The sequence below is a fragment of the Lepisma saccharinum genome, chromosome 12 (genome assembly GCF_977018435.1).
Source record: "Lepisma saccharinum chromosome 12, izLepSacc3.1, whole genome shotgun sequence".
Taxonomy (NCBI): domain Eukaryota; kingdom Metazoa; phylum Arthropoda; class Insecta; order Zygentoma; family Lepismatidae; genus Lepisma; species Lepisma saccharinum.
Window position 1 is genome coordinate 43,340,296 of NC_139240.1, and position 23,580 is coordinate 43,363,875.

The window sequence follows — 23,580 nt, forward strand, 5'->3', positions numbered from 1 at the left end:
GTTTTAAGTCCACTTTATGCACAGAAAGGCTAATTGGGACTGGACCAGTATGTGCCTCCACTGGGTATCGAACCCGGGACCCCTTGATTACAACACAACGATGCTACCACTGCACCATCCGGGGGGGGGGGGGGGGGGGCTAATCCTAATGAAATACTACCACCAAATGCATTAAGAAGAGATTTTATTTGTAGTCTTCTATCATCAAGTTCTACATCACTTGATGTGAGTGCATCAGCAACAACATTAATCTGCTTCATTGCAGAAACAAACAAGAAAGCTCTGGTGAGCCATTTACCCTATCAACAGGACACCTGTCCCTCATATTGTAACCTGCAGCTGTGGTTGGAAAACCTATAGTTCTGGACTTAAGATGTACAAGTTCAAAAATTTGATTTGTCAAGTTTTGAACATAGAATTTAGCAGCTTGTAACATTTTCGATAACTTCACTTCAAAAATAAATTAATTAATTAATCAACAGATTTTAGTTTAATGTAGTATAAAATTTATTTCAAGATGCAGAAACAGCAAATATCAGATTTTTAAAATCTGAAGCGTAACCAGTGAACATCTAATTCCTTGAATCCCGGAGCAGTTTCATCATTTTTAAAAATTAAATATCGTCATATGCAAACACAAATCCTAACATATGGACATTCTACCCATACTAAACCTAACACTGCTAACCTAATAAAAGCAACAACTATCAGCACCAAACCTAACAATCCCAAGGAAATAAAACCTCCTCAAAAAAATATACACACAAACTTTGAAAAGGATAATTTCTTACTACATTAATTTATTATAATATTTAATTTACAAAATCCTGAATACAGAATATATCCATTTTATACCAGGATATCAACAATTAAAAAATGAAAAGAGACAGGCATATGTCTTGTGCTTACAAATATACAAAGGCTGTCGCAAAGAAGGTGAGACAGATTTTTTCCTGGCTTGGCAACACTGCCTATGGTTTCGGCACTAGTCTTGTCGTGTAGAATGACTCATTCTGTTTCTGTTGCGAAACCACGTTAGTGAGCAGCTGTGTTGATTTACGTGGAATGTGTTTCGTTTACCTCTCCAGGTTTTTGTGTATAACATTGCTTTTCGCGATGAGTATTCAAGATGAACAGCGACATGCCATAAAATTTTGTTGGCGTTTAGGGAAAAGTGCTGCGGAAACATATGCAATGTTTCAACCGAGAGCCACAGTATTACCAAGGAGTCATTAAGACTCTGCACCAGCACGTAGCAAAAAAGAGGCCGCATTTGAAGAACTCCTTCATATTGCACCACGATAACGCACGCCCGCATACCGAGCGGACTTTTCAGGATTACGCGACGAAGAGAAAAATAGAAACGTTCCCGCATCCAGCCCGGACCTTGCACCCTGCGAATTTTGGCTATTTCTACTTTTAAAGGCCGCTTTAGGTGGTCGTCATTTCATGAGGAACAAAGAAGTGATCACCGCAGCGCAAGTTTTCTTCAGTTCGCTACCTGACGACGAATTTTCAAAGACCTTCACAAAGTGGCAGGAGCGTATGGACGCTTGCTTAGCTGTCAATGGTGCCTATTTTGAAAAAGATGTACGTCTACTCGATATGGCTGATTCTGAATAAAATTTTGTGGTTTGTAATTTTTTTGTTTCATTTTAATGATTCTTGGAGGGGTCCATGTACATGCTTGTCTTTTAACTGCTATGCAGTCGCGACTTTTTTACCTATTGCGCTTATTTTGGTCTCAATCGGCAGCTAATGAACCAAACTTTCACCCTAGTACATTTGCTAGCCAATGGAGGTCACTGTTTTCCTACACAGGAATTAGTCTCACATTTTCTGCGACAGCCTTTGTATATTGATGGTATAGGGATTTGCAATTCGATTAAACTGACCACTACTGAATTAGTCAAGGACAGCCTTGGAAACATGGCCAAAAACGTTATAACTTCGAAACAAACCACTGAAATTCTTTTATTTTTCTGTTCTTCTTAATGTAAAATTTTCTTCCATTTAATTTCAGACCACTTTGTACAATGTTTTTGATAAACAAGACTACATCAGTTAAATTCATAGTATCATAAGTGGACTTTTGACCGGTAAATAGGACAAACGAAGTGTTGTTATATCAGTTCCAAAACTAGTCTTAGCTAAACACCCCCTTTCAAAGCTATTAGGTTTGGCGTACACTGAGACCATGATAGGCCAGACTTCCCCATACTAGATTTAAAAGAATAATCATATGATTTAAGTAAGACAATTACCTGATATCTTCTGACCCATATTCATTCCCCGATTGCGAGTGCGACGGTGTTCCAGATATGCAGACTTATTGGGCAAGACTGCAGATTTGTAACTGTGGCGCCGAAGCTCCCTCAAGTCCAGGTTGCCCGAGGCGTAGCGCGAGGTCCGACACACTCCAGGTGCCGTTAGTGGCACAGGACTTGGGATCACTCGACTTTTGTACCTGTGGGAAGAGAAAATAGAAAAGGTAAGTACTACATTCCTGACAATTCACACTATATAATTGTTGAAAGTGCAAGGAAATGTTTTAATCCTATTAAATTAATGCATTAAGTAATGTTAAATAAAGTCCATCTACCTAAGTACTAACAGCTTCAACGAAGAGATGCAATCAAAAAAATATAAATTAAAGGTGTTCCAAAATTAAATACAATTCTTTCTTACTAGAGCACCTACTGTACGCATGAAACATCTTATTCACACATCGTTCTGCTGATACAACTCAAAGCATATTTTACATTCTTAAAGTTATATCTTTCCTCAGAGAATCACCAGGAAAAATAATAATAAAAAAAATCAACATTCAGGCTGATGATACATACATTCATACTTACAAAAAATCTCATTTCAAATTGTATAAAATGAAGAAATAATCACAGTTGATTTTTGCTTGAGGTAGAAACTTTCATTCTCTAGAGCCTAAATGAAAATATTTCTATGGGTTTTTGAGGAAATGAAGTGACTATATCTAGAACAAAAATGTCATGGCACATCTAAGAAACTACAGAGGGTATTACAAGTCATTGTTTAACTACCTGCCCCCTCCACATAAACTTTCTGGCTTTAAGTTCTCAGATAACAGTTGATGTTTTGCTATGTGGGGTTATTCAGAGTATTTTGCAACACTAATGAATTAATACCTAAAACATGTACCACTTGCACTAAAATGTACTATTAATTTACACGAGTATATATATACACACACACACATTTTCGAAGTGAATTTTTCTGCAATGTGCATAGCTCTGACAGTAGTAAGAACATATGTCAGGGTCATTCTTCCTTCTAGTTACTTTACTGTCAGGAATGTTGAAAAACCATTCCATACAGGCCAGCTGCAAGCACATTTTGCACCGAGAAAAGGAAGAAATTTCCCTGTTTCTTCTCCCTTAAAGTAGAGCCAGAAGAGGGGCTAACATCATTCTGAATGCTCCCACCCATATAATTTCAGTTATAACTTTGAGGTTAGTTGCATATTTTAATATTTTACCACATTTCAAATTTCATTTTTTTCCCCCACTTTCTGACCTGGGGTTGAAGCCCAACCCCCCTCCTAAATCCAGGCATGAACAGTGCTACAAGGGAAATATAATATTTATCGAAACCTTGATTTGGATACTGTATGATTAATTATATTACAATGTTCATGCACACTAGAGTACTGCATCGGACCACTTTAGCTCGCTCAAACTCGTTCGAATCTCTCGAGCATACTGCACTCCTAGTGGAATGACTGACAGCGTCCCGTATTTCAGAACCCAACAAGCAGAACTGTGAACCGAAAGCCCATACATGAAAGGAAATCACTCTATGCAATTTCAATTCTAAATAATAATTTCTCACATTATGTAAGACTCAAATACAGCACATATGAAAGTATGCATTATCTATAGACCGAAACGTTAAATTGATAAACCTGCCTAAGCAATAACAAATCGTATCACAGTGCAAGAAGTACGTGTCATCATTGTCCACTTACCGAAAAGGATAATCATATTCTGCGAAATAATAAAAGGCAGTTATAACATTCAATCGAACATCATTCCACTGTGAAAATAATTGTAGAAACATAAAATGTTTAGTCTAGGTAGTTTCAACCCATAATCATCTACGTATTTCATTTTCACATATCTTGGTAAGATATACAAAACTGAATCTTAACGCAGAGAAGATTTCTTCAATTTCACTTTGTATTTTACTTCACGATCTATATCTAAGGGCCCACAAATTATCGAAATACGTGTACTAATAGGGTTAAGAGTGTATTTTGCTCATTTTTCGCCGAAGCAGAAGAACTATCAATTCTGTATGCCATCTAGCGTTGCCCGTGCAAACTATTTGTCGCTCAAGCGAAAAATGTTCATTGGAGCACTAATGTGCGCACACACACAGATAATGATTTAGTTACTTGTACTTGAAAGTAAGTAAGAACCATAAAACAGCAAAATAATACAGGTGACCCAAACAAGGTTTTGAATAGCAAATTTTAAATTTCAAGAATAAATATGGTACTAAATTCCTTGCCAGTGGCGGAGATTGTGTGCTAAAACTGGTGGGGGGGGGGGGGGTAGAAAAGGGTTTAGCATAGTGTAGGAGGCAAAAAAGTTACAAACGTAGGGGGGGAGGCAACTGAACCCCCTATTCGCCACTATTGTTCCTAGGTATGGAAGTTACCTTAGATTTAATTTTACTTAGGTATTATGTTTATGATTCACCCCACCCAGAACCAGCACGATATATTTAATATCCTTAATTTTTATTAGAACAGAAATTGAATATTGTACTCTGAAATACCTTATTTCTTGACTGAAGATTAAGTTTATTTATATATAAAGATAGCTAAGTTTAAAACAACCCACGACAATAATTAAAGTATAAAATTACACCTACATGAAAAACAAAATATTCAGGGTCCTCCGTTCAGCCTTGGACGCCGGCAAGCTCAACGGCCACCAACTCCCGTCAAATCAAATAGTTGTGATTACGTAAGTCTATTAAACTACTGATAATATCTAGACAACAGTGAAAGAAAACTACACGAAAATTCACGTCAATGCTCTAGAAGCAATTCTAAGCGTATGTAATGTTTCATATTTTGAAACATCCAAGAGGTTTTTCGAATGGAGAGCAAAATTTGAAAAAAATTCGCCCATTCGAATGCCAAAGGTCCAACACAGCCTTAATGCTCGAGTCTTGACTACTGATTCTTCTTCTTCTTCTTTTTCTGACCCTATCAACTGGTAGTCGATTTTAGTCATCTTCCTGAGTTTTTTTTAAATTTTTTTTTTATGTATTTAGTTCGCTATTCACTTATATTTCACAAGAATGAAAAAAAAAACATCTATTGATATTTATTTATACTGTTTGTTAGATCGTCAAATTACATCTTCTTGCATATCCATAAAGAAGCCATATGGTGGGAGGAGTAGGGTCCGTGAGCAGGGCAGTAAGAGATGTAGGGAATGGAATTCTATTTCGACGTAAACCACTATATAATTTATCTCGTTCTCTGTCGAAATTGGGACATTGTAAAAAGAGATGTGTAGCATCTTGATTATCTTCTCCACATGCGCAGGCTTGTTTTGTTGTAATATGTAGTCGTGATAAATGATCATTAGTGCGAACATGACCTGTACGTAGACGTATTATAAAAGTAATAACTGATCTTGGAAAATTATATGGGTAGTACCAAGGTTTGTTTTGTGAATGTTCTGCAAACCATTTATGTGTGTTGCCCGTGCATTAAAATTGTTCTATACACCACTGTTTCATTTATCTTGAAGTTTATATTTAACTCTTGGAAGAAGGTCCGTGTATGGAAGTCTCGCAAGTGAGGTAGTTTCCGAAGGGTATGTCTAATTGATAAATTATAGGATGTTGGAAGGTAAAAAGACTTTGCACGTGATTCCAGGTCTATGTATTGGCAATATACAAAATAAAAGAATGTGTGTTTAGGATCTATGGCTTTATTTTCTGTCCATTGTTTTTGTATTTCAAATAATTTATTGAATGGGTGCGTATGATTTTCCCAGGTTTTGAGCAGAAATTTTATTGTTAATTGGATCCGCCTATGTGTCAAACTAGTTTCTCTGCTTTCCATATATACACTGACATTAGGACAGGACTGCATTCCATGAGACCTAAGCAGGTCCTCAAAGCTTTTCTCTGTAGTATGTCTATTTTGTCTAAAAGACTTAATTTTGCACCCCCATAACTAAAGGCTGCATACTCAAAGTTTGATCGAAAACAATTCCTATAAAATAGCAGTAAGATTTTGGGGTGGCCACCCCATTTAATTGTTGTGATACTACGGAGTATATTTATTATTTTACGGTCTTTATTGATTAAATGCGTGATGTGTGTATTCCATGTGAATCGCCTGTCAAAATGTATGCCTAAATATTTATGTGTTTCTATTACTGGGATATTAGAAATGTGTGGTATATTGTTAGGATGAGTATCCAATCGTTTATTATTAAAACAAATAATTTTTGATTTTGTTTCGCTGATGGATAATCCTTCTTTGAAAAACCACGCTCTTATGATGGCGATTAAATTCTGCATTGCTATTAAACCTTGAGTAGCATCATCTGTAATGTTCTAGCGAGCCTACCAAGAGCGTATGGAGTGAATAAGAGGGTTAGCGATTGGTGCTGGATTGAGATGACGTCATCGGCTTACTTGTTGATTGGAAGCTTGGAGAGGTATGACTCGCACTCAAGCTGCAAATGTACAACAGCTAGAGATGTTATGAAAATAACCACACTGTGCTAACGAACGCGCCACGATCAAATTATAAGTAAAGCAGCTGTTACGAAAACTCAAAATTTTCTACCTCCTTGCTTCTTTCATCATAACGCAACTAAATGGCGATCTCCAGTGTTACTTTCACGTGCTGCTTCTAGAAATTCACTCAACCTCGTAAAACGGCGTACTCCTGGACACACAAGTGTCAACTTCGACACTTGACGAAAGTGGGTCACTTCGATTCACACTAAAACAAAAGACCGGCGCTGCACACGTAACGCTTAACACCCGCTCGCTCAAAATGTGAGTTCACACGATCACTTATCACCGTGAGGCTGTTCCCCGCTATAGGTCAAGATCACAAAACGAACATTGCGGGGAGAAAATATAAATACCGCGCATTTCTCTGTGGAAATTTGTCCATGACCACGCGCCATTTATTTATGCATATCTGGTTTTCATCACAATCGGCGACCTGGTTACCAACAGAGATTTACATTAAGATAGATTTTGATTTGCTGCTGTTTTGACCCCAAAGTTCTTTTAACGACAATGTAAATTTCAAACTGTTACCATTCAAACTATTGCGTAATACCTGCCAGCATGGAAGGGTTCACTTGGTGACGGTACTTTCGATTTTTAACACTGCAAAATGACAGGAAATTAGTAGATAAAGAAGTCCGAAAGGCATAAAAATACAACGAATCACCCCAATTTTATTACCCTGTACCTAGTAAAAAACTACCAGTATAATAGATTGGAAGGTAAAAACAAAATTAGTAGTATGCATGTTAAGTCCACCTTACGCAGAGATAGGGTAATCGGGACTGGATCTACAGTTTAAAGGGGTATCCGAACCACTGCGTGCCTCCACCACGTATTGAACTCGGGACCCCTTGACAAGGTAACGACGTTAACATTATGCCGTCGGGAGTTCCAAAATAAATGTTAGGAAAAGTGTGCTACAAGGACAAGGCCAAAATCTGGTAGAAATACCTCATTATTAATAAGATCAGGTAATTTAGCAACAAATTTTCATGTTCATAAAATAAATAATGAAAAGATGGAGGTAGTACACGTGTAGCATTACGTATATTATGTTTGACAGCCCAAAATACGACAAAGAAAATACTTGATAAAAACATATGAATGCATAAAAAATAATAATGGATTACTTGACTTTTAACCACAGTACTTTGTGTTCTACATGCACCAACCATCAATAACCACTGAACAGTTACAAAGAAAAATAATAGTGCCCACGTGATAAACCATCACTTGAAGGCAATATAAAAAATAATAAGTTATGCGCTTCTAATGCATGTTTATGGAATATACTGAAACCGCATGTTTTATAGGTATGTTTAAGGTTCTGATTCTAGCTTAAAGGCGGACAGGTTTCATATTTCATCAGTCACTATTCATCTTCAAAATCGCGATTAACCTAACGAGGTGAAAGCTCAGACAGGCTAATTGCGACCGGACTTATGGTATAATGTGGGATCCACATCGCTATGTGCATCCAATACGGGGAACGAACTCTGAACGAATTGATTACAAGGTGAGAGCGTTGCCACTACGCCACCGGGGAGGCAACATGCAGAGGTAAACAGTAATGTTAAATAACTGAACATGAAAGCGCGCATGTGCCTGGAGAAGCATGGACAGTTCATTAATTCAATTAATATTTGAAAGTAGAATTATTAACGCGTTATAATTGACATTTCGTAACAGTCGGTACGGCTTCTCTCCACAGGCGTGTTTTATCATTCACTGATAAGGTTAAAACACCTTTTCCAGCCTTTCCATTCTACACATTTACATACGCACATAAATGCACGCACAATCAGCATCCACTGAGGATTATGAAATAAATATAAATTCCGACGAAGACATTGTGAAACGCGTTAACATGATACATGGGAAAAGTTTGCAAGTTTCGTAGAACTATTAGCAAAGCGTGTGTGCGTCGAGGAAGAGAAAGTGGTATTTTTTTTTCCTTTATTCCTTTCAACTCATTTCTCAATCTTCACGAAAATGTTCCACTTTGAAAGACATAAAGCATTATTAACATTTAGCGGTGCGTAGTTCCTTGCCACACTAATTGTCGTGGCGAATATGACGAAGGGTAGTCCCGAATATTAATTGAAGGTCGAAAGGAAATGAGTCAGCAATTGACTTTAAAGATACAATTCCGCCAAAAAAACCATTTTATGCTCAACCAAGTAGAATCCGAACCACCGTGCCTCCACCGGGGATCGAACCCGGGACCACTTGATCACAAGGAGATAGCAGCGTTACCACTACGTCACTGGGAAGGCCCTAGGTGCTAATCTGGTTCATGGCCTTGGCTTTCCTGAACTCGACACTACAAATACGATTGACTGAGTTTGAGTTTTAAGTCCACTTTATGCACAGTAAGGCTAATCGGGACTGGACCTACAGTTTAAAGTGGGATCCGAACCACTATGTGCCTCCACCGGGTATCGAACCTGGGACCCCACTACAAATACGAATACAAACTGGACCATGACAGTAGAAACAAATAACTAGATCGAAAAAATATAGGAAAAAACGCTAACAAGCCAAATAAATAAAGAGCATCTATTCACGATGGTACTGCAACTATTTAACATCGTATTTCTTCCACACAAGCCCGACAGAGTATTGTACTGACAGCAGTCCCTGGCGCCTGAGCCTCGTTGGTCTGCAATACTGCCATTACCGGGGTGTACGGCAAAAGAAGCTTCAATAATTCCACATCGACCCTCCATCCCACATTGCCTTTGTACAAGTGGATTTGCTACTTGCTTTCAAGTACTGGCCCAATCGTAACGAGATGTAATATTGAGTTTCCGCCTGGGATCGGATCCTGGTCAGCTCGCACCAAAAGCGAAAAGAACTCGTTAGGTTACGCTAGAAAACAACATAGAATATAACACGCTATGTGAAACTCAGAATTAAGTAGTGATCAGTTATTCTTCCCCAAGGAATATTATAACAAATTCTTACTTAACTTTTGAAATGTTGCTCAATATAAGTTTATTCTATAATAATAAAAAGGTAGGGTTAGGACTCTCATAACTGCATAATATTTGGTAAGGTCATGTTCTTGATATATACCTGACATTGATAAGCAAAAACGAAATGTAGATGCTTTGTTACGGCAGTACACATTTGTCCATTTCTACGTGGTTTAACCATTCCTGTCCTTCACAATATTTTTGCTTTTTCAAGATATAAAGTACTTCATTTTCCCTAGTTATTTCCAAAGCAGATTTAATTTGCTACTCTTCATTCTGTACGGGTACGAAGCTATGTTTGCTGACAATAGGCTGTCACTTACGCAAAGTAATCAATGTATCGTACAATTTGGGGCTCAACGTAAACCAGTAAGAAGTGTTTGAATACATGCCACCATTATAGTACTGATACCAGAAAGAAAAATAGTAGTCAAATTTCATTATTTTTATTTCTCTTCCTTCTGTCTTATATACCATGAAGAAAACACAATTTATTTTGATATGGTTGTCAAGGTATATTTAGGCCACTAAAATCGTACCCAAATCAGTACGGACGCAGAAATAAACATACCATAATTCCAGAACCTTCAACCCCCCCGTATTTAGTACGAAACATGTGAGGAATTCGCACAAAGCATCGCGGGCAGAAAAACAAAACATGGGGAGTTGGTTGAGAGGGGGAGATCCCTTGCATGAAACCAAGGCAGGAGAGACCAGCTGACTTGATGTTTTGCACACATTTTCCACACGTGGGGTCGTTTGATGCACAGACCATCTGTGTCCACCGCGTAGATGTCACAGTCTCGGCACGTGCTGTTAAAAATATCTTGTCACTTCTGATCTCCAGGGGCTTCTTTCTGGCGCATATCCAATGGGAAGGAGAGAACATGTCCCCTACAGCAGATTCACCGGGCCATGCACTGCTCTGCAGGTGTTACGCCAAGTTGGATGCAGATTTTCTCAGACAATTTTTTTCCTAGCATGTAATCTTAATTGAACATATCCACTGCCTAGTGTTTTCACTAAAGCTTATTCTAATACTACGTTTCGACATAGCAGGTGAATTGATTTTTGTTGACGGTGGGGAATCGAACCTACGACAGGCTTACGATTTTTACTATACTCTGTCCCGCCTATCTTTGGAGCAAGGCCATGCATACCGGAAGAGAAGGGGAGGGGGGAAATCAAGTGGGCAGAGCGAAGCAGTACACGCTGCTCGTAGGCTGGTAACCAGTCGCTTCTCCCCCTCCACGCAATCCCGTCCCATCTCACGTGTTCATTGGTGGACCCGTCTTGAGTCACTACTTGCGCAGAGACGTGTTTTCGTTACCTTGCTCTAGAGATAGCCTGGACAGGGTACATTAATCCGATGCGCTAACCAAGTACTACACTTCTCGCTCCACTTATAATGCTATTTCGATTTTCTGAGAAGGGATCATACATATTGCTTGAATTATACGCTGGGACAACATAGCTATGAAGGTTGCTTCTTTAATTTTTCTCATTTTCCAGCGTTAGACAATGGATAATGAAGAACCATGCAATACGGAAATCATAGGCATGACTTGGCGCTAGCAAATTCTTAAAGTTTATTAAAATTTACGAGTTAACCGTACTTTTGTTAACTTTCTGGGACCTGAAGATCAAAGTAATAAGAGTAATATTCATGATTCTCCAAATGTAGCAATTATTTAGCAAATAATTCTGGACGCTATTTTTAAGGGATGGAAAACTTTTTCGATTCTCCACTCCTCCTCCCCACAAAATTTAAGCCCCACGTTACGCCATGACGGAAATCATAGTTGTCACAAATATTCCGGACCTTTGGTAGTGGAACTTCTAGATCACAGTAAACAAGCACTGTTTTTAAAGTGGGATCCAAATCACTATGTGCCATGGCCGTATTTAGAGAGGGGGGAGGGGGGTTTCTAGGGTTCAACCCCCCAGAAACTTTTGACATGTTGGATTAATGGAAGTTCAGAAACCAAAATCTGTTAACTCATTTTCAATATTTTTTCGAAGAATCACATTTCGAATTCTGAAACTTGAGTGAAACAGGATTTATTCTCGGAATCGCAGCCCACCCGCGACCTCCCCCCCTTCTTTTCACTTCTGCCGTCCTCTTTCCAGTGTTGTTCCTGCGTTACAAGGAACGTAGACTGAAAGTTCCTTATGATTGTCCCCAAATTCCCTTTCCAACTTTTAAATTTCCTATCCGATAAAAGTCGAAAATCCCCCTTGAAAGCAGTTCAAACCTAGGATCTCCAGTTTCGTAGCGCATTACGGTCGCGATTGAGGTTACAAGCCATGCACCAGGTTAAGTCCTTAAGAGAATAACTGGTTCCACAGTTTTCAAAATTCCAAAAATTAAGTTTAAGGTCAAACAACAAAAACTTTATGACTAAAATTTAATTAAAAAGTATAATAATAACGCATTTCAGTACACACTGCATGGAGGGAAAAAAGTGCTGGATATTCACGCATCTGCTGGATTGAGTAAGCCCCCTCAAGGATATAATAATAATAGTTATTATTATATTATAGAATCAAATTGTTTTATTATGAAATTTAAATTATTTCTATTATTCAAATTTCTGGCGACGCCCATTGGAACAATTATGAATGAACCCCCCCGAAAATTTTTCCTGCCTACGGCCATGCTATGTGCTTCCACCTGGTAACGGATCTGGGGCCCCTTATTACAAGGTGACACCAACGACATCTTCGAAGCAAACTCGGGTTGATTGACTATTTAGTTTATTTTACTTTCCTTCTCTAACACCTTTGGCTAATCGCGAAGATGAGAATGAATAGTGATAAAATGAGATGGATGAAGGGACAATCGCAGGATTATACTGGTCTCGAGTCCAGACGCCAGAGCCTAGATAGTCTGCGAATGAATTCCAAGGTTTACTACGTGGAAGGGAGATTCGCATTTGGGTGTCTTCGAAAGGGTCACCCCTTACGCAGTAAAAGTCCGGGCAACCAATTTGAAACCAGCAAGCACGTGCTTATTCAATTCGCATTTAAGGTGATCGATATCTCACACTGTTCCACCGATTCCACACCCTGAAGACTCCATCCTGAAAAACACATCTGTTTCGATTTCTGGCTCCTGATGACAAACCCAGAATCGTCCTAAATTGCTTTCCCAAACGGAGAACCGTTCGTGGGGTAGCGGGTTTTCCGAGCGTGAATCACTTTTGCCAGGCTCACATTCTGTCCCCCGGCTCTCCGGCTTAGTATCGATCCAAAGAATCGTCAGTAAACGTAAAAACAAGACTGGTTCACATGAACCCTTACAACGCATGCAATCTGGTATACCTGCATTGTGATTTGGGCCGCATATCTGCAAAGTTGCCTGTACCTAAGGTTATCTAACGCTGCTGCGAAAGATACACATATGATACAAAATGTTGACTCCTGCAATACACAGAACCCACTCTTCCGTTCGATGGGCCTCAAAATGCTCCAGGGCCTGTGGATGCCGTGAGAAACCTATATGTCAAGCAATTTTAAATAAAATTGAGGACAGGTCCCTAACAAGAAAAAAAAATATGCCTGTTAAAAAGTTCCATACTCAATTTTTAAACTTAAGCCCAAAACTATACTGTTGAAGGCTAAAATCTCCTTACATAGGTTAAACGCTGAGGCTGTAAAGGGGCACTCAGCACACAGCCCTACCGAGGATTGTACTGTACGTTGGCCTGTAACATTGCAGTTACCGGGGTTTACTAGATGGAAGTGAGGCTGCCTTGCCAGAATGTCACCCCTTACACGACCGTAGTGCGAGATCTCGAAAAGTCGAGAAATTCCGAACACCCGTGTTCTAAACTTTTTAATTCTCTGCGTTTTCTGCACTCTGAAAATTCTTAAAATTAGCAGTTTTTATTCCACAAATGCAAAATCAAACACTTGATGGCACATTTCGAACATTTCCTGTCCCAAACGTTCTGATTTTAAAACCTGTTCAGCTTCTGGACGCACACTTCTACCACAAAAAAAAGTCTGGAATCAGGTAAAATGTAAATTTACGCTTCACCTCTCATGTGTCACTGTTGATTTCAGGAAACAAATTTTGGGATGTAAAGGTTGACGTTTTGAGAAGATACTCAAACTTCCACGTATTATAGGGCGGTAAGTGCAGTCTTGCACACCAATGAGCCTCTGGCGCCCGGGCAGAGCAGTATAATCATTAATCACATGTGGGGCTGGGTGTTATCCACTTCCATCTTTTCACCATTCATCCCCAACGTCGTGATTAGCTCAAAATGGATGAAATGAAAAGAAAAATCAAGCAATCAATGAAACAAATCAAATTTTATCTTTCTAGCTTTCGTGCTTCCCGAATTAGGCCTAATACACATGGATGACGCCAAAGTTGTATAAGAGTGCAGAAAATGCGCGAGCAGAAATAATCTATTGACCACTCGTCCTATTAGAAGCAACTGAATTGGAAAGGTAAACAACCCAACACACATCGTCAATACAGCACATAATGCAGGGAGCGCCGTAACAAGAATGAGGTAACCCATGTGTTAACATGCTATATTGCAGCACTCGTAACTTTCATAAACAGCGTTGCAACCCTCATGGTTAAATTTCCCTCCAGCATGTACAAAAAGTTCAAGCAGTGCTCATCAACAACTCCTGTTTTCAAAGGTATGGAGGGAGGGTCTTCCCCGATGGCGTAGTGGTAACGTCGTCGCCTTGTAATTAAGGGGTCACGGGTTCGATACCCGGTGGAGGCACATGGTAAAGTGGTTCGGATCAAACTTTAAACTGTAGGTCCAGTCCTGATTAGCCTTTGTGCATAAAGTGAACTAACAATTCAATCAATCAATCAATCAATTCAAAGGTATGGAAAAGAACAACTAGTTTAGATCGATATATAAGCTATGAAATCAATAAGAAGAAATTTATTATTGATATAAAATTGCACACCAGCCACCTTCAACATCAATACTAATACAATGGTATTGCATATACACAGACAGCCATTTACTTTTAACAGTTTTTCCTTTACAACAACCTACAACTAGCAATAAGTGACTAAGGCAATGTAGTAACGAAAGCATAACACATTAACTGTGCATTTGATTATTAGCGTCGCTTTTCTGCCAGTTCCGGCTAATCGTGATGATGAGGATGATTAATAATGATAAAATCGATGAAGGGACACTCACGAAGAATACCCATGTCCAGACCGGGATTCGAATCCGGGATCCCTGGCGTCTTGGCACGCTGTGCTAACCACTCCCACAGAGGTCGACATTACAATAATCTTAAATGTTTGAAGGTGAGGTGAATGCCAAGCCACTGATACAAGGATTAGCTATTAAGTACATACGTGCATCGCACTTCTAATATACGAGTCCGATATCTTAAAATTTTTCATTATAAAAAAATTCCAGTCGCCTAAAATTTCCCTGCACTGAGGGAATTTTCCCTTCAGGTGGCAACACTGCGCAGAACAAACGAGTGAAAGTTTCCCACGACTCCACCTCGCTGCATTGTCTGGCCTCCCGACGCTTCCACGTGGTACCTCCAGGTGAGAAAGACTCGCCGGAGTAGTTTTTTCTCTCCAACGTTCTCCCTTGACCTTCCCGAAAGGGTCTTAGCCAGCGAGGTCAGTGTTATCCTGACCTCCAAATCGATAGCTGCTTTTCATCCGACAGAAGATACACTTTTTCCCTCCAAAGCTGCTGGTACCGATGGTAATACGCGGAGTTCTTCCATGCCTTTGTATCCGTTCAATTTGAATTACGAAAAATACGAATGCAAGATAGGTGGATATAGAATTTTCATAACCATATGATGACAAAACACTGGAAATATAATGTGCAGATTTTTCGACACTTTATAGACAGCCTATAATTTTTCGACACTTTATAGACAGCCTATATAAAAATTAGGTCCAATTTGTGGTCAAATAAACTAATCGGGACTGGACCTTCAAAGATGGATTTAGTTTATTTTACTTCCATTTTCTGCCACTTTTGGCTAATCGCGACGATGAGGATGAAAGGTGATTAGACGAAACTGACGGAAGGGCAATCACAAATTGACAGCGCACAGAACGAGCCCGACAGTTGCTTATACTGGCTGCAAGTTCAGACGCCAGAGCCTCGTTAGTGTTCAAAGTGCAGTCCAGGGTGTACTAAGTGAAACGTTGACATCTGGGTGCTTCTTTGAACTGGTGATTGGCCAAAAATGCATCCATGCGTTCAAATCTGGTTTCACAGCGAGTTACGCTAACCACTTCATCACGGAGGCCGGCTCTCGAGGGTAACTAATGTTCAACAGGGTCTTAAAAAAGTGCACATCTTGTCTCTGTGGAGCAAACTAACGAAAACCTGTCCTCTGCCCTATTAGGCACTCGGAAGGGTTCGACCAGTGAACGCGCGAGAGAAGTGAGTGCACGGAGGGGAAAACTCGGCGGCAGCTACCAACAGTGCACAGCTTTGCTTCACCCACTCGCTTTCTCCCTTTCTCTAGCGTCATGTGCTACTTTACTCCACAGATTCCAGAGACAGTGTAAAACAATGGGATGGAAAAATTAACTGCTACAAAACCATGTGTGCGCGTGTGTATTGCGCAGAATTTACTGTAACTTCTTCCCATTCAGAATGCCATACGTGAGGATAATATTACGATGTATAAAACCATGCGAAAACACATTTTGAAATAGAGTTGCGGAAGAAAGAAGCGAAACGAATCAACTGGTACAGTCATGGACACTTCTGGGTTGAAACAATACCACTGACTCTCAGTGGAATCGTTACAACCCAGAAGTGTCCATGACCGTACACCAAACTATTCTTTAAAACAAGACAGGATGTGGAATAGAAAAGAATGAAAATAGCTTTTTGCCTACTATTATCCTTGCCGTTGACTGTACAACAAAATAGCAGCTTGCGTTCTTTAAAACCATTACATTCTTACAATGACGGGGAAACAGTTCTATCCGCTATAACAAAACCACCGGATGATAGTCTTGGGTATGGCACGACTGATGATATCGATCGCAGCCTCTTCTTCTGAAAGACATGGAGTGCATTCCACTCTCAACTTTAACCTCACTTGAATCGATCCCACAAGAGTGGCAGACGAGTCCCGGCACGTGGTAAAAGGTCTGGGTTCAAAGCACAGTTACAACAATGTCGTGTTTGTGTGCTAGTGCTCGGCGATCAACCTTCGATTTCGTCATCCACGGTTCGCGGTTCGAGTCGAGGCCTGGGCGTTCGTTCTCAGCAAGGTGACCAGACGTCCCGTAGCAGCCGGGACAGTTCCTTATTTTGTCTGTCCCGAATTTTTAACCGTAAAACGGGACGCCAAAATGTCCCTTTTCTTGTAGCAATGACTTATCGGCATACATTTACTGCAACAATACACTTTCTCTACTATTACTTTAACACTACAATTTCATGGCAACCGCGCTCCCCTGATATCACCCCCTTGGATTTTTTTCCTTTGGGGGTATGTCAAGGATCGTGTCTACGAAACCCCTGTTCCAGATATTGTCACACTTCGTACACGGATTGCAGAGGTTAATGCTGCTATGCTGCAGCATGTATGGATGGAGATCGAATACAGTCCCGACGTCCTGAGGGCAACTAACGGGGCGCATGTGGAAGTGTTGTAATTGTAAATAAAACTTTGAGAGCTGTAGACCACGTTGCAGAAAACTGCATGTATTTATCTCATAGTTTAGGAAAGTTTCATCGTAACGGTAGCAGGACTTTGTGGACACCCTGTATATTCATGAATTAATTTGTTAGTACTTTCTTTCTTGTGTTGGCCTAGGAAAAAGTATCATTCTTGTGTTGGCCTAGGAAAAAGTATCAAAGTGCAAAAAAAGAAAATTCACCAATTCGCAAACCTCCACGGAATGATCACGTGTTGAAACCGGAGAATACTTCCCTTATACAACGGCTGGCACGAAAACAAAATGCACGCACAAACGAACAATCGATTTCTGGAAAGAGGTTAAAGGACGTAAAGACAGCGCACTTCCTTGAACAGGGAAGATAGATCATAAAAGTATGAGACCTCTTTTATCTAATAGGATTTTGCACGTTTCAAATGCAAGTATAGGAAAAGTCCTACAGCAGCATATGGAGAAATGGATATGCGCACACGGCAGCCTCACTCTTGTCAATCTCAATGTACAGTCAGCAGCAATACAAATGGGACACTTAGATCCTAAAATGCAGGATGCTATGCGTTGCCTAACTCTTAAGGTGTTGAGCAAAATTCAACAGCAAGTTCTGATATAGCCGTAGATTTAGGCAACAACACATCAATGGTCATTTTAATTGCCGGTGACTGCACATAGGGAAGATTACAGTAATTTCAAAACGTAAAGATGACGTTTTGAACACACTATTTAAGGTATAAAAAAGGGGCACACCCAAAACTTTACAGCTCTGGAACGTTTCTCCACTTAATATATATCAAATTTCGTTGGAATGCACAACAGCGCAAAAATATTTAAAGTATCTTCCAGGTTCACTGCTACAAATCCATCCCTTAGAAATAAGGAACTGCTATAGTTTGCAACTTGAGAAGAATACGCATACGAAAACACAAGCAAAAATTAACTGTTATAAAGAGGAAAATTTATGAAATTAATTAGGCTTAATAGAAGGAGGGGTTCGCCCGTCCACTTGGGGAGGAGGGGGGGGGGGGCTAACTGGGACTAACCATTATTGATAGACGTTTCTTGGCTGGGGAAAGGTGTTACCATTTTTTGTAACCTTCTGCTGCCTGAAGAACAAAGAAATAAAGAGTAATTTTATGATTTCTCAAATGTAACAGTTAATTAGCAAAATACGTAGTTCTGGACGCTATTTTTATGGGATAGAAATTTTTCGATTCTGCTCCTCAAAAGTTTGGCCCAAGATCGATTCTGCACCCCCCCCCCTCAGTTAGGTCCCAAGTTACACTCATGACATTCATGCTTTTATCCATTACGAGAATCATCACGGCCATGCTCCTGTGTTCACATGTAACACACGAAGGTTTCATGATGAACTGTATAATTTTTTGAGCAGTTTGTCTTTCCTTAATTATTTTGTGGATATGTCGCATGTGTTTGGGAGGCTAATGTCTGGTTCTGGAAGGCTCTAGCCCTCCCTAGCCCCTACCCAACTGCGTCCATGCCCCTGAGCCAAAGAAACTGAAGATATATTAACCGAAATACCTATGCCATGCTCTCTATAACGATATGCATGTACTTAACCAAATAGTGAGTTTTCTGCTACACGATTTTGTTCGCAAGCCTACTGACGACTTATGGTAATCGAGTGACTGGCACGATTAGGAAGACACCTTTTACAAAATAACGAATTCGAACTTGTTTTTAGTCATCGGGAAGCAAAACAACGAATTTGTCACTGCAGTAATTGTTCCGCAATGTTCACTGGAAGCTTTGTTTAGAAAACACGTCGAATCCTAAACCAATTATCGAGAACAACCATGCGAGTAAGGTCACGTTAATCTCATAGCGAAAGAAAATAAAGAAAGCCACGCTATTTGCTGATCACAAATTCACTTCAAAGCTAGTTTAGATCTAGACTGGTTGTAAGTAACGCGAGTAGTCAAAATAAACAAAAGGACATGGAAAGCAATAATTTGTCTACTCATTTTCTTTCCAGGTGCTGAACTCTTGAGAATCAACTCAAGCCCCCTTCCTCCCATTCGAGAAATATACCCTCCCATCGGTCATATTTTCCTTTTCTCTCTTTCTTCCTCACACAGAAAAGTAAATGCATCATCTGAAACAAAAAATACATACAGTCTGTAGCTCAAACCAAATGTTTAAATGCATCATCGAGAAAGGTGATTGATGCATTAAGTACAGTTTGACATAGAAAGGAACACTCACTCAGATCAAATGATACACTTTGGCGTTATTGCTCAAGTCTTCGTTGGAACGCCAGTTCGGTAATTTTCACACAGCTCGAGAGGAAGCCGACCAGACGCGTATCTGGTTTTGAGCCAGTACCAGCTTTATATATACACACACCGGGTGTCCCAAAAGTAGCTTGACCGAGAAATATTTGTATTTCAAAACAATACTTGTGTTATTAAATCAACAATAATTGTATAATAATAATTTATTGGTCAAGCAACTTTTTGGACACCCGGTATATTTATATATATATATAAATAAAAGCAACAACACACCTAGCACAGATAACGCAACCTCACGTTAACTGAATTGGCAACATCTCATTTACTCCACATGGATTTGACAAGAGCTGCCAGTTCGTAAAACGGACGCTATTGGTGGGAAAGGTTTGAGGGGAGGAAATACAGGGGTCCACGCGGACGTGACAGATGGTTGTTTACTCCTGTAACAGAGGGAACTGATCTTTCGGAACTTTCTTTGAAGTAAAGTGGCGTTCGAATTAGGACTTCAACTTTATTTATTATACAATCTTGTGTACCAAAACCATACAGTAATTTGGCTAATTATTATGAGGGTTTTGTTGACTTGATTACACAATTAATGCAAAAGATTTTCTAAACCAACAGAACTGTTTGGGGTCACACATCCCCTCTTACATACAGCGATAAAATAAATTTAATTTTAATTTCAAAATAGCCTGAAAGTTCCAATATGGCCAACCTCTACAAGCTTCCCAAACGGGTTGAAAGACTCCATTACACGACTGAGCGAAAACCTCAATATCAAAAACGGCAGAGTACTCCATCCATGACGTGCTTTATTACTCAGAATGACCTAACAAAAGCCAATAGGCACGCAACATTAAACTTATTATCTTCAGATTGCAAATACATTAATGGCCGCTGAAAAGTGAAAGCCCACGCCCCTGTCTGCGCCCATGGGAAAGAGAAGCAAGGTTTTCAGGGACGCATTTCGCACTATTGTGCATGGAAACAATAAACCCATGGGAAAAAAAGGGACTTTGGCTGCCTCTGTTAACGTTACTCCCGAAGTTACTTCATCTGTGCAGTCTTTTTTATTACCATTGTCTAACTTGACAACTGCGTATTTCGTGGTCCGTGTTTCACAAAAGCACCACACCGTGAGGTAACAACAAATAAGTTATATATTTTTTAATGTATAATATCTTGTAGTGGCAACTACGCAACCGAACCAAATTACAAGAAAATGTTGATAAAGTTAATGTAGCGACGGAAAACGCTACCGCTGAGAAACATGAACTTTTATAAAGAACGTGAGTAGCCGAAATAACAAAAAATTAATGGTGATCGCAACTCCCCTATGGTAATTCGATCAAAACGAAATAATCATGACCTCAATACTCGTATGATATTTCAATCTCTCGAATGTGATCATAACATTACTATGGTATTTCACGAAATACCCAGTGGAGGCACATAGTGGTTAGAATCCCACATAAAACAGCAGGTCCAGTTCTGACTAGCCAATCTCTGCATAAAGTGGACTTAAAACAAGAACTAACTCAAAAATAAGGAATTTCGATCGCACGAATTAACGGTGAACCAAAATTATGTACTATACTTCAATGGCACGAATAAATGGTGATCCAACACACCTTAGGAGTCGCGGTGGTCTAGTGATATGGTGTTTGACTGGCACGCGGGAGACCCGGGTTCGATTCCTGTGGTGGGTGATCTAAGATCAGATCTTTTCGGCCTTGTCCCTGCAACAAGCGGCTCTGGGGCTCACCCAGCCGGAGCGTGGTGTCATACCCCCACATATGTCTCATGGCTTGGTGAAAAGTGCACGCGGAACTTTACCTTACCAACACGCCTATAGTAATTCAATGATACAGTTCTGCTCACAAGATCTGGCACACTCGTTTGAGTTAAAGATCAGCTTCGGAGCCGATCGAGTGTGGCAAAACAGCCGAAGTAAAGGTTCGGGAAAACAGCACTCTGCAGTGTTGCTTACCACGAAAGTTTTTCACCGAATGCAGGAAATTTTCTGACTTCCCAGTGAAAAGAAACTGTTACAGGAAAGCTTTGCATTTTGCTGTACGAATTAATTTTGACCTTAACACCCTCAGGATATTTCAATCTCACGAATTAAAATTTAATAGCGCCTGTTAATTTGCAAAAAACAGGACAAGAGCATTTTTTTCGGCACAGCATGTGCATTTTGCATTTAAGTGGTCACTTTTCTGTGTGGCTATAGTGAAATAAAAATTGAGTAAAGCGCACACATACTCTCATACATGTCGCATACAGTGCTTTTCCCCCTGGCGGTATACCTTTTGACGAACGAATATGTGTGTGCGCGTGTAACTATAAGAATGAACAATCATTTATCATAATACCACAATATTTTGAGTGGTTCTTACTTGGGAGACAGCAGAAAATTTTCGAGGAGGGTGTCAAAACATTTAAGTTATCTTCGGGCCACGCTATCTCCACCCTCCCCAGCGCAGAACTGCTATTTTGACCCTGCTGGTCGCTTCGGGAAGGAGGGATTCTAAGGTTGCAGCTTGTTGCCGGAACAGGTGGGGGCAGCGGTAGCCTAATTGACCGTAAGTTTCTCTATAGATAAACGACGCAACAACGGGTCCCGCGCCGGGAGTTACCTTGGCCGGTCTCTAAGATATACCGACATGGTTACATGTCATCATAAGAAAGAAGTGCTTTAAGGGAGATGGAGAAAAGGAAAAATGAAAGTGGTAGAGAAAGGAAGAGAAGCTACAGAGAAAAAAGAAGATGGGAAACACAAGTGAGAGACAGATAAAGAAGCGACACAGCGCGCGCGCGCACACACACAGAGAGGAGGAAGATAAATTGAGACGTCAGAAAGAAAGAAATAGGAAACAGAAAAATCGAGGACCAAGAGAGAAAAATAGGAAAGATAAATTTAGAAGAAAAACAGGAAGCAAGAGAAAATAAAAAAAAATAGTCGAAAGTAAATAGGTAGAAAGAGTGACAAACTGAGAAAAAGTTGAAAGCTAGAAGGAAAGAAACTGACAAAAGAATTATCCATAAAAGGGAGAGAGGAATGAGAAACAAGCAATTTACCTTATCTCAAGGGGGTCCCCTTTACCCTCCTTGGGGTCGTCAATGAATTCTTATGATAACACTAACAAGCGATGCTGAAGAGTACCAGAGCACTATATAATGCGCACAAGACTATAGTACAGCACAGACACAAGGGGAAAGCTTTCAAAGATAAATTCGTAATACCTTTTCTTGCGTAAAGATGGATAATCATAACTTGCAGATGTGTGCAACAAATATAATTTTAAAAACAGACTAATTAAAATTTCATTAACTGGGTCAACTATGTTATACGGTTGTTGGATGATGTCAGCGGAAATAGGACTTGGATGCCCTCTCCTCTGTCAAATTTATAGTGTATGGGTTTCTTCACGGGAACGTCATTCAAATTACGGGGAACATTGAAAAAACCCTCCCGGTTTGTTACCGTGGAACAGACAAGTTTATCGGCATTGAGTCAAGGGGGGGGGGGGGTCGACGCGCAATTTCCGCTATTTCACTTTCTAGGCTAGACACAAACTTCCGGAATGAACTTTGGTGAGGTTTCCGAAGAACTCTGTCAAAAAAATACAGTTCCATGGGCCAAGTTCCTTTAGACAACTTATGACATCCTGGCACATCGATAGGGACTGTTGATTCGCAGCTTCAAACCAATCGAGACAGGACACTGAAGAAAAGTTTAATCCAAAACGTGTCCCACATGGCCGTAATCTATGCACACACTCATCCGCAGGGATTTTCGCAGCATCACCTCAGATTTTTTAAAAAAATCTCACATGGCAACGTCGATGGGGTTTAGGTGAGG

At 39.9% G+C, this 23,580-nt stretch overlaps 1 protein-coding gene across 3 annotated transcripts in view; it reads right to left on the minus strand.

Moving 5' to 3' along the window:
- The window catches only part of gus (splA/ryanodine receptor domain and SOCS box containing gustavus), a 164,990-nt gene that overhangs the window by 18,114 nt on the left and 123,296 nt on the right, over positions 1-23,580 (minus strand). For all 3 annotated transcript variants that reach the window (XM_083132221.1, XM_083132222.1, XM_083132220.1), the window contains exon 2: positions 2,265-2,467. In XM_083132221.1, coding sequence (XP_082988347.1) covers positions 2,265-2,289 — 25 coding nt within the window. In that variant the 5' untranslated portion in view covers positions 2,290-2,467. The remainder of the gene's footprint in view (positions 1-2,264; positions 2,468-23,580) is intronic.